This window comes from Mus caroli, chromosome 7 (assembly GCF_900094665.2).
Source record: "Mus caroli chromosome 7, CAROLI_EIJ_v1.1, whole genome shotgun sequence".
Taxonomy (NCBI): Eukaryota; Metazoa; Chordata; class Mammalia; order Rodentia; family Muridae; genus Mus; species Mus caroli.
The window spans coordinates 82,871,744-82,888,484 of record NC_034576.1 but is presented as its reverse complement, the minus strand read 5'-3'; the positions used below and the strand labels follow the sequence as shown (position 1 = coordinate 82,888,484).

General features: G+C 46.6%; 2 protein-coding genes across 6 annotated transcripts in view; one reads left to right on the top strand and one right to left on the bottom strand.

The window, feature by feature from the left end:
• Window positions 1-251: 251 nt before the first annotated feature.
• Window positions 252-8,528, top strand: Rccd1 (RCC1 domain containing 1). 5 transcript variants are annotated; one of them, XM_029479089.1, is made up of 10 exons: window positions 454-623; window positions 820-935; window positions 3,513-3,582; window positions 3,678-3,997; window positions 4,161-4,557; window positions 4,646-4,767; window positions 5,509-5,604; window positions 5,820-6,002; window positions 7,141-7,170; window positions 7,574-8,528. In XM_029479089.1, the coding sequence occupies exons 4-10, from the start codon at window positions 3,829-3,831 to the stop codon at window positions 7,723-7,725; spliced, it is 1,149 nt and encodes a 382-aa protein (XP_029334949.1). In that variant the 5' UTR covers window positions 454-623; window positions 820-935; window positions 3,513-3,582; window positions 3,678-3,828; the 3' UTR covers window positions 7,726-8,528. The 5 variants fall into 5 exon arrangements, with proteins under 5 accessions (XP_021023833.1, XP_029334949.1, XP_029334950.1 ...); XM_021168174.2 differs by having other exon boundaries at window positions 252-935; XM_029479090.1 differs by having other exon boundaries at window positions 454-935; window positions 5,826-6,002.
• Window positions 8,529-8,937: 409 nt separating this feature from the next.
• The window catches only part of Prc1 (protein regulator of cytokinesis 1), a 21,632-nt gene continuing 13,828 nt past the window's right edge, over window positions 8,938-16,741 (bottom strand). The window contains exons 8-15 of the mRNA XM_021167049.2: window positions 16,675-16,694; window positions 14,887-14,982; window positions 13,403-13,549; window positions 13,118-13,228; window positions 12,148-12,258; window positions 11,243-11,419; window positions 10,883-10,924; window positions 8,938-9,327 (exon numbers count right to left, since the gene is read on the bottom strand). Of these exons, the coding sequence (XP_021022708.1) occupies window positions 9,256-9,327; window positions 10,883-10,924; window positions 11,243-11,419; window positions 12,148-12,258; window positions 13,118-13,228; window positions 13,403-13,549; window positions 14,887-14,982; window positions 16,675-16,694 (776 nt within the window). The 3' untranslated portion in view covers window positions 8,938-9,255. The remainder of the gene's footprint in view (window positions 9,328-10,882; window positions 10,925-11,242; window positions 11,420-12,147; window positions 12,259-13,117; window positions 13,229-13,402; window positions 13,550-14,886; window positions 14,983-16,674; window positions 16,695-16,741) is intronic.

Genomic DNA, 16,741 nt, shown 5'->3' with positions numbered 1-16,741 from the left:
GTTGCTGGGATTTGAACTCAGGACCTTTGGAAGAGCAGTCGGTGCTCTTAACCACTGAGCCATCTCACCAGCCCCCGAAAATACATTTTTCTGTAACTCTGCCAGGTTGAAGGAGAAACATGACTCAAATAGATTCCCTATATGGCTAGGAACACCGGTTTCTTAAGACGCTGGAGTCCAGGCTTGGCACTCATTGGCTCAGTACAAATAAGTGACAGAGCCTGGGCCAATCAGTGAAGGCACTTCAGCTTCCTGTTTGGACCTCAGTCCTGCGCTTGTTCAGTAGTGAACCACCTCCTTCCTTGTTCAAAGGGAATGGAGGGTGTCGGGGCTTGGTCTTCGCCCGCCGTTTCCCTCGGATCGTCATGAGTATTCATTCATTCAGTGGTTCCAACCGCGTCCACTGGTGTTGGCGCGCACAGGAGACTTCAGCCTACTGCCTGGTGGCAGGTAACCCGGCGCATGTGCGCTGGCCAGGCGCGCCCAGTGGTGACGTCACCGCTCGTGCCTACGATTGGCTCCGAAAAGCTGGCGCACCCAATGACCGCGTTGCTTGGCGCGGAGGCCCTTAAAAAGTGCTTTGCCCCGCCGGCATACATTACTATGCGCTGCTCAATTTCAAGGTTTCCTGCTTAAATGGCTTTCCTGATGGGTTGGGGGTACAGGGCTAATGGGAAGATTAAAGTTTCCTTTGGTTGGGGATCCTGGAGCTGTAGTCTCAGATCTGACTTAAGAGGCTCGAGAGTGTCTGTAAAATTCTGATCCATTCGAGTGAAGTGGCGTTGCATTTGGAATCGCGCGACTGTCTCCCAATTTCAGCTCCCTGGGGCCCATAGTCATCACATTAAGTCAAAGGAAAGGCGCAGCAAAGACTTCTTGAATAAACGACCGAGTAAGGTCCAGTGGAAATTGTCCACAAATGCCTCTGAAACCCGGTAAGATCCAATGGTCATTTTCGTCGTTAAATTCTACTGCGTAAACTAAGCTAGGACTCTTTACACTTAAAATTTGATTTGTATTTATTGCAAACAGTTCTGCTAAGTAGATACAACAGTGCTGTCCCCACTCACCTTGTAAAACTGAAGTTGTGCAATAGGATCCAGGTGCACAGGCACACACACCAAGGTCCCAGGTGTTTATTCTTCTTGTTGGGACGAGGCTTATAAATCCAATTGACATGGCTCAGCTCCACACCTGCTGTGTGATTGGGAGTCTAGAGTAAAATGGAGTCAATTTGAATGGAGACTCCGGGTTAAAGTTCTCGAGGCTAAGAGACTGGAGCTGTGGGCCTCAGATCCTAGTGTTGTATCTGATTTCACAGTTCCCTTGTGGTAATAGAAATAAGTTCTGGGTTGCAAAGAAAGGGACCACTGTTAAGGCCTAGATGGAAGGTTAAGGTCTAGGTAACTGTTACCTGGGCAACCTGCCATTATAAAGAAACTTTCTCATATGTTTGTGTTGTTCCTAGGGAACTTTCTGTTTTGTTTTTCTTTTTTTTTTTTTCGAGACAGGGTTTCTCAGTGTAGCCTTGGCCATCCTGGAACTCACACTGTAGACCAGGCTGACCTCGAACTCAGAAATCCGCCTGCCTCTGCCTCCCGAGTGCTGGGATTAAAGGCGTGGGCCACCAACGCCCAGCCCTAGGGAACTTTCTAATGCTAAGATTGATTATATAGTTATGTTCTGTGCCCTTGGAAACCAATCACGATAGAAGTCAGTAGAACTACTTTGTATAGTTACCCTTGGACCCGAAACAACCACCCTGCAGCACTTCCTGCACCTGTGTATAAGCTTTTATAGTGTAAGCTGCCCCTGGGATGGACCCCAAGGTAAGAGAGACACCTGAGCCAATATAAGAAACTATTTGGAATAAGACTTTCATTTTGGCTGGGCAGTGGTGGTGTACGCCTTTAATTCCAGCACTTGGGAGGCAGAGGCAGGGAATTTCTGAGTTTGATGCCAGCCTGGTCTACAGAGTGAGTTCCAGGACAGCCAGGGCTATACAGAGAAACACTGTCTTGAAACAAACAAACAAACAAACAAACAAAGACTTCCATTTTGAGTAGGGGCCAAGTAGAGTTTAAATTCTCAAGACCTCCCTGAGAAATTACATCCTATTTTGCAGAAAGAAACGTGTGTGTGGGTAAATAATCCTGGTAGACAAGTTAAGATATGAATATTGAACAATGCACGTCCTTGCTACAGTTGAACACCCCAACCAATGGGAGCAGGATAAGTGTACAACACAGACCTGTTCCTAAGGAACACCAGGCCCTAACTTGGGTAGTCTTGTAAGACTTAGTCCATGGAAATTAAGGAGGACAGAGAAAAGGGTCACTGGTCATTGGACTTTGAGAAAACAAAGGGTTTATTGGTGTGTGTCTGTGTGTGTGTATGTGTGTGTAACATTTTCAAAATAGTCTTACAAGGGACAGGGAGATAAAGATCTAGACCCCAGGCCAGGTAGAGAAGTACTGGCACATGCCTTTGATCTCCACACTCAAAAGGCAGAGATGGGGAGATCTTTGTGAGTTTGAAGCCAGTCTGTTCTACATAGTGAGTTCCAGGACAGCAAGGGCTTGTGTAGAGAGACCCTGTCTCAAATTAAAAGGGTGTGGGGAAGCTTAGTGGTTAAGGGCACTGCTGTTCTTGCAGAAGATCTGGGTTCAGTTCTAGCACCCACATGATGGCTCACACTCCAGTACCAGAGGGTCTGATGCCCTCTTCTGCCCTTTAGTAACACCAGACACAAACATGGTGCACAGACAGACGTTCAGGAAAAATGTCTCTACACATATTGTAAAATAAATCTTTTATTTTCTGTGCATGATTTTTTTGCCTGAATGCCTGTCTGTAAGGGCATAGGATGCCCTGGAACGGGACTTAGAGACAGCTGTGAGCTGCTTTGTGGGTGCTGGGAATTGAACCTGGGTCCTCTGGAAGAGCAGCCAATGTTCTTAACCACTGAGTCGTCTCTCCAGTCCAAAATAATAAATCTTTTTTTTTAACCACTTCTTTTTTACAAACCATTTTTAAAAAAAATATTTATTTATTTATTTAATATATGTAAGTACACTGTAGCTGTCTTCAGACACTCCGGAAGAGAGCATCAGATATCATTACGGGTGGTTGTGAACCACCATGTGGTTTCTGGGATTTGAACTCAGGACCTTTGGAAGAGCAGTCGGCGCTCTTAACCACTGAGCCATCTCACCAGCCCCCTAAAAACCATTTTTTAAAAAAAGCTATTTATTTATGTGTTTGAGTACACTGTAACTGTCTTCAGACACCAGAAGAGGACATTGGATCCTATTACAGATGGTTGTGAGCCACCATGTGGTTGCTGGGAATTGAACTCAGGACCTCTGGAAGAACAATCAGTGTTCTTATATGTGTATGTCTCTCCAGCTCCACCCCACCCCCAACCCAAATAATAAATCTTTAAAAAAAATTTTTTTCTTGCCTTGAATACAAGTTTGACTTAAAAGACACATACTTAATATTTCTTACAGCTATACACTGGATTTGAGCCAAAAGTAGAAGAAGTGGTCAGCTGCAGACAGTTCAGCAGTCAAAAATCTGGTAGGACCTTTGGCCAAAGCTCTGCTCTGTGGACAGTAGTGGGATGGACTCTGTTTGCCCGGTGATTAGGATGGTATACTGTCTCTATTTTACAGGTAGTGCAACTTCAGCCCCCCGGAAGGCCAGATTTGCCAGCGTTCCTAAGGTGTCCTGTTTGCAAGAGTCTCCTTGGTTTGCAACCTTAATCTTGTATCCCTTAGTCCACACCACAGCCAAGTGGCCACCCACAGAGGGCTCAACCTGGACATGGCTGAGAAACGACACGGAGCCTGGTTCGGCTTTGGTTTCTGTGGCTTTGGGCAAGCACTGGGTTCTGGGAACAGCCACCATTCAGTGCACACTCCCGAACCACTGCATGCCAGTGATGATATTTGCCAAGTGAGCGCAGGCTGGAGCTACACTGCCCTGGTGACCCGTGAGTGCCCTCACAACCCCAACTCCAGGCCTGTATCATGTATACCTGCCCAACCCTCCTAACATGCCAGTCCAGAAATACCCAACACCCTTACACCCTTACTCGGGCAGCCTCGAGCTTCCCAGGTCCATGGCATGTGTCCCTCCCCACTCTTCTCACACAGGTGGAGGCCGGGTGGAACTGTCAGGTTCTGTGAGTGGTGCAGCAGACGGCTGCAGGGACGTGTGGGCTTCGGAGGAACTCCTGGTGCTGCTGCGCAACAAGGGCAGCTCCAGCACGGAACTGCAGGCCTGGGTACCAGGTTCCGCGTTACAGGGGGAGCCCGTCTGGGTCCGGAACTTGGTTTCTGGGGCAAAGGGCCAAGGGGAAGATGAACCCAGTAGGGAATCTAGGATGGGGACCCTGCCGTTGCTACCCTGCGCTCGTGCCTATGTGACCCCTGAGCCACCCTTCTGCCAGCCTCTGGCCCCAGAGCTGCGGGTCCGCCAGCTGGAGCTGGGTGCTGAGCATGTGTTGCTGTTGTGCGCAACTGGCCAGGTGTTCTCCTGGGGCGCGGGCAGGTGAGGACCGGCTGGGTGTGACGTGGTGGAGCTCAAGGAGAGGCTCTCTTGGATGGACCTGTAGCTGATTAGGAACTCCTTTGATCAGGCATGGACAGCTGGGCCACGGGACGCTGGAGGCAGAACTGGAGCCAAGACTGTTGGAGGCACTGCAGGGCCTGCGGATGGCTAAGGTGGCTGCAGGTGGCTGGCACTCAGTGTGTGTGAGTGGTGAGTGACCCGGGCCTGCTCCAAACAAGCTGGGGGACTTGGCCCCTCCTTCCTCTTGGTCTGTGTTTTTGTGGGCAGTCTAGCCCAGGCCTCATTCCACGCTCAGTCATCCCTGAGTCTTCAGTGTTTCCAGATTTAACCTGTTACTCCACCACCCTCTTACACCTCCACTGATCTGGTTACTGCCTATCTTTGTTCCTGGGCTCTTCACTACCCCCATCCATCTAAAATACTCCCGAAGGGAAGGACACTTCTGCAGGGGAAATGGTAAGACACAGCTCAGCCAGGAAGAATGGAGAAGGCTGCCTATGCCCCGGTAGCCATGGTGGATGGCAGAGAGGTGTGCCTTGGTCCACAGTGTGTGGCCTAGGGCTTTTGTGTATTGGGTCCATCTTGGTGGGAAAGCTGAGACAAAAGAACTTCAGCCTAGTTAGCCAAAGAAAAGCTGGGCATGGTAGTTCATGCCTGTAGTGCCAGGATTCAGGAAGATTGGGGATTTTGAGGCCTGCCAGAGAGGTACATGGTAAGGCTGTTGGGAAAAAGGGAAGGGGAGGAGGGGTGTGTATGGGCAGAGATCTAAGACAGGGAAGCAGCGGGACTTGGTGTGGGCGTCTTTGATGGAGAGGTGCTTAGGGTAGCCTTTACTCGCCCCTAGGAACTGGTAATGGGGATGCTTAGAGGAGGTGGGGTGGGTGAAAGGATCCCACAGTGTGCTTCATGGATTCTCTTGGTCTCTTGCAGAAACGGGGGATATTTATATCTGGGGCTGGAATGAGTCCGGGCAGCTGGCCCTGCCCACAAGGAGTGGGACAGAGAAGAAAGCAGAGAGAGAGGAAGGTGAGGTCCCCCTCTAGGATGTTCTTCCCTGCTCATTTACTGTGTACTGGACACCGAGAATCATCCTGGGATTTTGGCCCTGCACAGCCTCTAGGACTGAGTAAGGCTTAGGCCCCAGCTCTGGAGCTAGAAAATAGTCTTTTATAGAGCTGGAAGTCAGTATTCAAACTGTTCACATGCCCCTGACTAGTAAACACACTGTAACCCTTCTAAAGCCACAGAATTGAATGAAGATGGTCTCAAAGAGGAATTAGCTGTGGCTGAAGTAGCTGTGGCTGATGTTGGAGCTCCTGCCCACTTCATAGCCATCCAGCCCTTCCCTGCTCTTCTGGATCTTCCCCTGGGCTCAGATGCAGTCATGGCCAGCTGCGGATCCCGACACACAGCTGTGGTGACACGTGAGTGGAGCTGGCACAGGGTGGAGCAGCACTTAGCTGGGGACTGCAGCTTGCCTTGCTTGCCCATTTTTAATTTTAGAAAGAGTCTCTATACAGAATTATCTTGAAACTCCTGGGCTGAAGCAGTTGTCAGGCTTTGGAGCATCTGTGATTGTAGACCCCATCATGTGCTGGGGATGAATCCAGGACATGGTACATCGCTACTATGTCTTCCTTCCTTCCTTTGTTTTTGGGGTCTTTTCTAGTCCTGGTTTCTTTGTGCAGCCCTGACTGTCCTGGAACTCACTCTGTAGACCAGGCTGACCTCCAACTCAGAAATCCGCCTGCCTCTGCCTCCCAAATGCTCTGATTAAAGGCGTGCACCACCACTGCCCTGCTTAAGCGGTTTTTAACAAGCATTACCGTATTACAGCATCTTTTGATATACAGTTTGATCTGCTGCCTCACTCATTGAAAAGTTTCATGCTGGGAAAGGTGGCACTCACCTCCAATACTAACCCTTGGAATGAGGCAGGAGACTGAGGCTTTGAGGTCTGAGGAACTGTACTGAGGTGTCTCAGCATTAAGGAAGGGAGAGAACCATTGTAATAAAACAAAAAAGGGGGCTGGTGAGATGGCTCAGCGGTAAGAGCAATGACTGCTTTTTCAAAGGTCCTGCGTTCAAATCCCAGCAACCACATGGTAGCTTACAACCACCTGTAAAGAGATCTGACTATATTTATAATAAATCTTTGTGCCTGAGTGAGCAGGGCCAGCTAGAGCGAGGAGGTTTGACCAGAGCCAGCAGAGGTCCTAAATTCAATTCCCAACAACCAAGATGGAGGCTCACAGCTATCTGTACAGCTACAGTGTGTACTCATATACATAAAATAGTAAACAAATCTTGTTCTTCTAAAAGGTGGTTGGTTAATGAGTTGGGGGCAGAAAACCTGTCCCATAGAGGGTGTGACTCCATGTATTGAGGCCAGTTGGTACTTAGGAAGTTCGGCTTGTTGATCCCTGGCATTTTACCAGCCCACATGTGATAGAGCACATTTCATAATTCCAGCTTGCTGTCTGTGACTTGTGCCAAGCCGAGTGGTATCTTGCTGGGAGCAGAACAGTAGATGGCAGCTACTTACTGTCTCTTTGGTTGCAGGGACAGGAGAACTCTATACCTGGGGCTGGGGTAAGTAAAAAAGGCTTCCTGATCATTAAATCAAGGGGAAGGACCAGAGAAAATAGAACAGGTCATGACCAAGTTACACAAACTAGAGGGGGCTGGGGTCATAGCCTGAGCAATGGGAGGACTAAAGAACTCTCTCCCTTGGGTGGGAGAACAGATACACTTAGGCCCAACGGCAGACATGAGAGAAATAAGATGACCAGGGTGAAGGAGCTGTTCTCATCTCCATAGGTAGCAGAGACTAGAGGAGCCACTGCCACTGTTCTCGGGGGACCCCACGGTTGGCTTGGGCTTGGAAGTTTTTAGAATCCACACAAGACCCATCAGGTTGTGTATAGCTCGCAAGGCAGTATGTGGGCTGGCATCTCTGAGGGGAAAGCAGAGGAAGGGCTTCCTTTCACTCTAGGTAAATACGGACAGCTTGGCCACAAGGACAGCACCAGCCTGGATCGACCCTGCTGTGTGGAATACTTTGTAGAAAGACAACTTGAAGTAAGGGCTGTGACATGTGGACCCTGGAATACCTATGTCTATGCAATGGAAAGAGAGAAAAGCTGAACTATACCTCAGTGGATCCCCACTTATGTGCCTGGGTGAGAGAACTCTTGCTTCAACATGCTGTCCTAGGTGCGTGGAAACCTAAGTTTTGAAACAAGGTTCACAGCGATCTCCTCTGCCTCCTAAGTGCTGGGATTAAAGGTGCATGACTTCAGAATAAGACAAATCTTACAGGGCATGCATGAAAGAATTGAAGATATTTGTATGTATGTATGTGTATATATATATATATATATATATATGTATGTTTATTTCTGGAGTAGTGCCAGGCCTTCCACGTGCACCAACAGCTTAGCTATACCCAGCCCAGAGGCTTTAATAGCTGCAAAATGAGAAAATATTCCCAAATGAAAAAAGAGCAAATCCAAACTATTCTGAGACTCTTGAAACTTCTTCTATCTCCTTTGCACTTCGCCTTTTAGTGAGTTTAATCTATAGATCAAAGCAACCATTGATTTGAAGAAAAAACAATGTAGTATTTAAAAGGTAACTATACACATTTTATTTTCATATATTTAAAAACAACATATATGTGTGTGAAGAGCAGATCAATGTGTTGGCAGAACTGGCACAGACAGACAGAAAGAATAAATAACAGTGCTTTGGGGAGAGTAGTGACGAATTTGGAGCCACATTGTGGGCGTGACTACAGAGAACTTGCAGATGTGCAAAGTTGCCGACTCCATGACAGAAATGGCCCAGCCCACCAGACAGCCTCTCTATGTGTGGTTGTCATCTACAGGGTTACAGACTGGGCCTAATGAGCACAGGGATGGGAGACTGGAGAAAACCTCAACAGGTCAGACAAGAAGCATGTGTGTTCACACACATACCTCAAGAAATTGCACTACAGAAATGACTGCTACTCTTTTTTGGCAGCAGGTCAGGCCATCTCATACTGGAACTCAAGAAACCCTCACTGGGATAGTGCCAGCCAGGTACAGGCCTCTGGGTGACATCAAAGCTTCCATAGCTATAGCATTAATCAAATGTCCGTGAACAAAAAAATATATATTTTTAGATGTTATACTTCATGTCTTGTACCCCTGTATGCCAAAGCTGGCCACAATCGTTTTTTCATTTTCTAATATATAATATTGAAATAAGTAGAATTTAAAAAAAAATTATTTCTGCACACCAGAAGAAGGCATTGGATCCCATTATAGATGGTTGTGAACCACCATGTGGTTGCTGGAATTTGAACTCAGAACCTCTAGAAGAACAGTCAAAGTAGAATTATGGGGTAGAGAAAAAAAATTAGCTACCAGATGTTAAAACTTGTACTTAACTATCATAACACTAGCCTTTAAGGTCTCTTTTGAATCAAAAGCAAGTCTTTGTGGCCTCAGTCCACCTGGGACAGCTTCCTTCTGTCCTACTCATGTCTGAGTTAGGTGCCGTTAACAGAACCTGCCCAAGGTAGTTTCAAACATCTAAACTGATGGAAGTGTATACGTTACTCCTTGTATACGTATCCGTCAGTCCAGTCTAGGCACAGGAAGCCCTGGCAGCCTAACTGGACAAGGATTCTCAGGACTGGATGTTGGTTGAATTGAGGATTCGAGATGTAGCATCAGATCTGGAAGCCTTTGAAAGTTCTCGCTGTTGAAAAACAAGCACCATCGGTGAGTAGTCAGTCTACACCCCTCGCTTTACAGGTGCTCGAGGATCATTAGCACAAAGCCTCCAGGGAAGTTCCCGAGTTCCCAGCACTGCTGCGCTAAGGAACCCTAGCACCATTCTGTCTGTCACAAGCACAAGCCTAGCACGTGTGCACATAGCCCATTCCCAGTCCAGTCATAACCCCTTACATTTCACATGGTGGTAGTTGTCTGGCCAAGAGAGCAACAAACTTTGGTGCTTTCTCACCGTGCTGGGGATAGAACCCCAAACCCTTGCACGTGCTAGCGGCTTTGGTTTCTTGATCCCTGTGCATAACAAGGGCCAGGTGACTTATCTACCAATCCCTGGGGCTGAGGGCTTTGTAACCTGCTGGTGATTTGATCTCATGCTGGAGTACATGGTGAAGAGCAAAAGAGAGAAAGCGTGACTGTCACTGAGAAGGACATGTATTAGTAGATGTCAGCTGAGTGAGTGGCTTTAGTGCTACCCCATAGAGTTTGTCAACCATAGCTGATGGTATCAGAAGAAACCCTCTAGGCTTAGCCATAGATGGATTGTAGCTACATGTAAGCCTCAAACAGGAAATGGGCTTTGATTGAACAGACAAAAAAAAAGAGAAAACTAGATCGATCTGCTATTCAGCAACCATCTATTTTTCAACTAGAGCTACACACCCCCATTTCTTCTAATAGAGAAACACCACCACCCGTGTCATGGGAAGACAGGCCAGAACATGAAGAATCCCATACTGGCCAGGCTCGTCTATGTCCCCATGTCCTTCCCTCTGTCACCATGAGAGGAGGCAGTCTAAGTTTAACATGGTGCACCCTAAAAGCGGGGAGCAGCCCTCACCTCACTGGTAAGACACCGTGGGAAGAGAGAAGAGATGGTTAAGGAAGAGGTCAGCAAACTCAGAGTAGGATAAATTGCAGGGAAAGAGCAGAGTGAAAAGGTGTTTTTAGTGTTCATACACATATTAGGAACTCGCTGGCAGATATAAGTAGAAAATAAGCATAGGCCAGACAAATAGGGCAGTTCAGCCCTGAGGGTTAGTAAGGTATATACTCCAGGCAGTAATCAGCACACAGGCCCAGAGCCTCAGTATGAGCAGCACACAGCTGGGGTCCCATCCCTATTGATGGGGCTGTACTCCTAGCACATTCTAGCTCTTTGAGACCACAACTGGGCATGGCGATGGGGCCAGGTATTTTTTTCTTTTCTAATTTGGTTTTGTAAATAGTTAAGAAAAATAATCTTTGCACAATCTTAGGTGGGGCTGAGAATCCAAATTCAAGACTGAACATGTTACTGTACAAGCTAGCATGCCCATCAGAAACAGAAACCAGGTACTTATTTTTGAACCCCAGAACAGGAATTCCTTTGTTGTTGTTTTGTTCTTGTTTTGACTTTTAAAAGGTTCTATGCTGATACAGCTGAGATTATGGGTTAGTGAAGTCCTGTGCCCAGATGGGAATGAAGCCAGCAGATGACAGATCAGTTTGGAAAGGGGATATGCAGGGGTTGCCATACAGACCTGAAGCCCAACAGTGGAGCTGTCAGAGAGGGACGGGTCCTTCTAAGAACAAAGAATTAAGACGATTGATTACCAAGAACTCCACCAAGAGAGCACCAGGGCAGTCATTAATTATGTTACCTCCTGCAGCCAAGGAATGATACTGCAGAAAGATCCAGGTCAAATGTCTGGTTTCTGACATCCCCACTTCCTGTACACCCCCTTAAGCCACCACCCACCCAACATGATCAAGGCATGAAAGGGATTCTCAGCCCTCAGGTCACTGTCCTGACTGAAGATCCTGGGTGCCCTTGTGAAGATACCCGCTCAGCCAACTGTGTGCTCCCCAGAGACTGGTAGATATCAGAAAAGGTGAATTACCGAAAACTCAGAATAGGTGCTGGCAACAGACTTAATGCTGCAGTTGTGCTGGAGGGGCGTCGAGCCAGGGTACCCACCGCTCAGGATGCTGCCATTGAGGTCCAAGTTCTCCTTGTTGGCCCTAAGCTGGGCAGCTCGAGGTGTTTTCTTTCCAGAACACAGAGAAGTGACTACTGACTGCAGAGAAGAGAGAACCATGTTACCTACCTATCACCTTAGAATGCACTCACACACAAAACCCTGACACTGCATTTGTATTACTATTAAGTCTATAAGCCTGTATACACCTGGTTTATATAATGATGCAGTTAGGCATGATGGTACACACCTTTAAGCCCAACAGAAGCAAGCTATCTAAGATCCTGGACATAACATAGTCCCAGGACACAGCGAGACTCTGTTTCAAAGTGTATAGCAGAGCATCCACCCTAAAAGGAATTCCGTACTTGTGTATCTTGTTTGTTTGTTTGTATTTGTGACATGATCTCATGTAGCCAGGTGTATACCTATGCTACATACATACCTATATAGCCAGGGTTAAAAAGGGGTCCTATGCAAGGGAGAAGCTTAAAAAGTCCTGGTCTAGTGCTGGCGAGATGGCTCAGTGGTTAAGAGCGCCAACTGCTCTTCTAAAGGTCCAGAGTTCAAATCCCAGCAACCACATGGTGGCTCACAACCATCCATAATGAGATCTGATGTCCACTTCTGATGCATCTTAAGACAGCTACAGTTTACTTAGATATAATAATTTTTTTTTTAAAAAAAAAGTCCTGGCCTAATGACTATCTGGATCGAACCTAATTCTCAGATTCAAGAATCACCAAGCCATGATCATAAACGAGACTGAGGAAGACCTTTGGGAACGCCTTAGTAAACAGAAACGAGCTGGTATGGAATATACTAACCTTGCTGCCAGAAGGGGGCAGTCGGGACATAGGTGACCGGTACAATGATCCACCAAAGACAGGCCGAATGCTACTGTTGGGTGTAGCACTAGACATGGTGGTAGTGTTCATCTAAGAACAGATACATTGATGTGAGATTAACATCATCAGCCTTTCCAACAACCCAGCTGTACGCTGCACAAGGAAGCATGAAGTGTCCAGGAAATGAGCTTCCACAGGAATGCAGCTGTGTTTAGTACCATACAGCTTTAAGGGAACTACAAAATGGTTCAAAGCCACCTGACGGCACTATAAACTTACATAACTACTTATGGCAGCAGACATGTACCATTTGACCCAAACGTTTACCCAGAGAAATGAAAACAAATATCCATATGAAGCCTTCCACAATGCATGGACGTTTCATCAATAACTAGAAACCGTTAAAGATCTCTCTCTCTCTCATTCATATATATATATATATAAAACTAGAACACTTGGCAGGTGACTGGACAACCAGATTATTATATATGCATAAAAGAGAATACTGCTCAACAAAGAGGAGGAATGACTTATTAATACATACTACAACAGATGAATCTCACATGCTAAGTGAAAGAAACCCTACAATATATTGCATGAGTCTATTTGTATAAAGCATTAGAAAATGCAAATCTGTTATGACAGTAAATTCCTGATTGTATTCTCTCTCTCCTTAGACCCTAACAAACTGGCACTAAAAACCTTTTGGGGCTGTGGATATGTCCATTGTCTTTAATGCAAGGATAGAGCCAGGGCCTTGTGTACATTCTACTTAACTTTTAAAAATACTTAACATAGTGTGTGATGGTTCATACCTGTAATCCCAGCCAGCATTCTAGAGGCATTTATTAGAAGCATGGAAGGGGTTCTTCACATAGTACTGTGGCTACCTGTTGCCACAGTACTATGAACTTCCTTGTCAACAGCAACAGCATGAAGATAGGTTTACCTTGCGTACTTTGCCAGACTTCTTGGGAGTCTGTCCTGGTCTTTTGCTAGGTGTCCGGGGAGTACTGCCATACAGCATCTCTGCCTCTGTCTGTTTCTTGTTCTTCAATTGCTGTATGGACCAATGACAGCCCCATTAAGACAGCAGGACCAGAGACTCAGATAAAAATCTCTGCAGCCTGAGGTGGAAGGAGCTGTTGCAATCCGCCAGTTCTTCAGTGACCCTGATCTCTGGCAGAGCTGCAGCACCACTCTACCCCTTTTCTTAATTGGTGTGCACACTTACCCTCTCCTGTTTGGCTCGCTCTTTCTCCAACCGATGTAATTCCCACTGTTCTGTAACATACTCCATGAATTTCTGCCCATTCACCACAAATGCTGTTGAGTGCTCCTGTTCCCACTGTTCAATCCGTGCTTTCAACTCCTCTTCCAGCTGGTCCCCAAACAAGGACACATTATTTACTTCAAACAACATTGGCGTCAATCTCCCATGAACTAATTATCCTTAAGAAAGACTCCATCCCAGCGTGTCATCAGCCTTCTGATAGCTGGATCCATAGGCTTACAGGTTGGAGCAAATGGAAATCATGGAAGACTAGGGAGTTCATTTAGACACATACTGAAGAGGGGAAAAAGGCAAAACCCAGTCTAAAAAAAGGAGGTCTTGATGACTAAAGTTGGGAACAGCACTGGGCGACTTATAAACAGAATTATGAAACCACACTATCAGGATTACAATATAGAATCAACCTCTTTTTTTTTGTTGTTTTGTTTTGTTTTTTTGAAACAGGGTTTCTCTGTATAGCCCTGGCTGTCCTGGAGGACAGGCTGTCCTGTCTGTAGACCAGGCTGGCCTCAAACTCAGAAATCCGCCTGCCTCTGCCTCCCGAGTGCTGGGATTAAAGGCGTGAGCCACCACGCCCGGCTAGAATCAACCTCTCTTAACTACCCAGAAAGGTGGGTAAGTTGAACTTAATATCTCAGTCCCCTCATCTCTACACATGGAAATATTAACTTGTAGGGATATTGGGCAATGATGTGATTAAATGAGATGCCATGGACTAGAATCTGGCAGAAATCAGTAAAAGCCATTTAGTACTAGAACAAAGCAGAGGACAACAGCAAAGTGCACAGTACTTTCATAAAAGCTTGCCTTTCGGCCTAGGCGCAGCAGTTATCCTAACTCACTGTGAAGTCTCAACAGGACCTACACTTCACTGCTATTATCTAGAGACAACCTTTTCAAATAAGGTCTTTAGGTTAGGCCCTAATCTATTAAGATTGGCAGTAATTAGGACAGAGACCCAGAGAAGACCACATGAAGACACAGGGACAGAGAGAAGATGGCCATCTCTAAGCCAAACAGACTCATTAAGAGAGCTAACCCAGTCTAGAGAGATGGCTCAGCAGTTAAGAGCACTGACTGCTCTGCCACCAGTCCTGAGTTCAATTCCCAGCAACCACATGGTGGCTCACAACCATCCGAAATGAGATCTGATGGACTCTTAGTGTGTGTCTGAAGACAGCTGCAGTGTTCTCATATAAATAAAAAATAATCATAAAAGAGAGAAGGAGACTCAACCCTATCAAAGACGCCTTGAGTTCGTTAAAACATGAATTTCTGTGGTCTTAAGCCAACTAATCCCTGGTACTTAGTTGTGGCAGCCTTAGCAAACTGATACTCAGCTGCTACACTCTAAGGCCCAATGTATCCTGTCCTTCCTGTGTTTAGAAAGCACAAAGAATAGGGTGTCTTACAAGCAGAATTACCTTAGGGAGTGTTTTCTGGAGCTTTGCTCGTTCCTTTTCTTCTTTTAAAAGATTTCCCCCTCGGTTTGTAAATCGACCTGGATCTGAAGCCTTCCTCTGTGAAACACACACACTTATTAGAGCAAAGCCTCGAAGGCAGCTCGGGAGCTGACTTGGGAAAGCGCCTGCTGCACAAGGCTGGAGTTCAGATCAGAGCTGCATCACTCACATCCGTCAGAGCTGCCTGGGCCAGGCCTGTCTGTAACCCCATGCTCTGGTTGGGGCTTGAGGGTAATAAGACCCTAAGGCTTGATGGCCGGCCAGCCAGCCCAACTCATGCATGAGCTCCAAATTAATCGAGAGATCTCAAGAGACAAGGTGGGAGCCAGCACTTGGAGGCAGAGGCAGGCAGTTCTCTGTGAGTTTGAGGCCGGCCAGGTCTACAGTGAGTTCCAGGTCAGCCAGAAAGCGTGTCTCAAAAGATAAAAGGTGGAGAATACTTGGAGAGAGCTGATCCTAACCTCTGTCTTGTACACATGTGCACCCACAGGCATGAACACAAACATCAAAACTAAAAAACCTATTATAGACACTGATCACTTCTGCCAAGACTCCTCCTTACCAGATAACTGTAATGCTTTTACAAGTTGTGTATTCCTGCCTACTCAAAAGTTAGAAACAGTAGTTTTCAATGCCACAGGCATTCCCTGCCATATATAAGGTTCAGGAAAACTAGCATTTCCTTAAAAACAATAAAACCATCCACACAGGAGTGTCTCACCCTCTCATGCACGCGCATGACGTACTTGCTCACACCCACCCCCCTGGCACTCCCTACGGCCAACATCCTTCCTCTTGCCAGCTCTTGCCTTTCTACTTGTGTTTTTGTGGAGGAGGTGACCCAGTGAGCTTCTAACTAGGGTTGCTTACAGGATCATGGGTGAAGGGGATTTGTTTGTTTTTAGATAGGGTTTGTGCAGCCCTGGCTGTCCTATAGACTAGGCTGGCTTCTTCCTCTCCCTCCCCAGTGCTGGGATTAAAGGTGTGCACCACCACTGCACCAGTGTAGCATCTTTACCTATTAACTTCTGTCCACTTATACACAGCACATGTACAAGCCTGGGTTAAATCGCCAGCACAGCCAGAAAATACAAAATGTCGGGGTGGGGATGGAGCTGAAGGACAAAACATGCAGAAGACTTTTTGTTTGTTTGGTTGGTTTTTTTCGAGACAGGTTTTCTCTGTGTAGCCCTGGCTGTCCTGGAACTCACTCTGTAGACCAGACTGGCCTCGAACTCAGAATTCCCCTGCCTCTGCCTCCCAAGTGCTGGGATTAAAGGCGTGCACCACCACTGCCAGGCTTTTGTTATTTTCTAATGTATCCATAGCAATGAGCACATAACATTATAAATTAGGTGTACTACTCAAAACTAGGGGCAGGTAATCAGTAGGCATTGCTGACATAATGCTTGATTGGTACAGCTTATAAAAAACTGCAGGCGGCACTAATCCCTTCCATTCCCTCTCTTATGTAGGTGTGTCAACTAGAGAACCTGCTTTAGACCTGTTCATGACTGCTCTCTGCTTTCAGAAGCAGGGATTGCCAGAGGCCTAGCTGTAAGCCTCAGTTTTTCTCATCTCAGAGTCTGACTTCTCTATTTGTAATGTTATCCGCTGAGGCTAGGCTAGAACTCATAACAATTCCATAGCTTGCACATGCCGGGATCACAGATACGGGCAAGCACACTTTTGAAAAGCACACTTTTCATGTTTCTCTCCAGAGAAACACAGCTAAAACAGGGATATTACCTCAAACTCTAGGAACACAGCTAAAACAGGGATATTACCTCAAACTCTAGAAACACAGCTAAAACAG

Bases quoted from the DNA above. Each gene is read 5' to 3' on its own strand.
- Rccd1 (XM_021168174.2), top strand. From the start codon at position 3,829: ATGGCTGAGAAACGACACGGAGCCTGGTTCGGCTTTGGTTTCTGTGGC. The intron at 4,768-5,508 runs GTGAGTGACCCG...GGTCTCTTGCAG, and splicing joins GCACTCAGTGTGTGTGAGTG to AAACGGGGGATATTTATATC. The intron at 5,605-5,819 runs GTGAGGTCCCCC...ACCCTTCTAAAG, and splicing joins GAAAGCAGAGAGAGAGGAAG to CCACAGAATTGAATGAAGAT.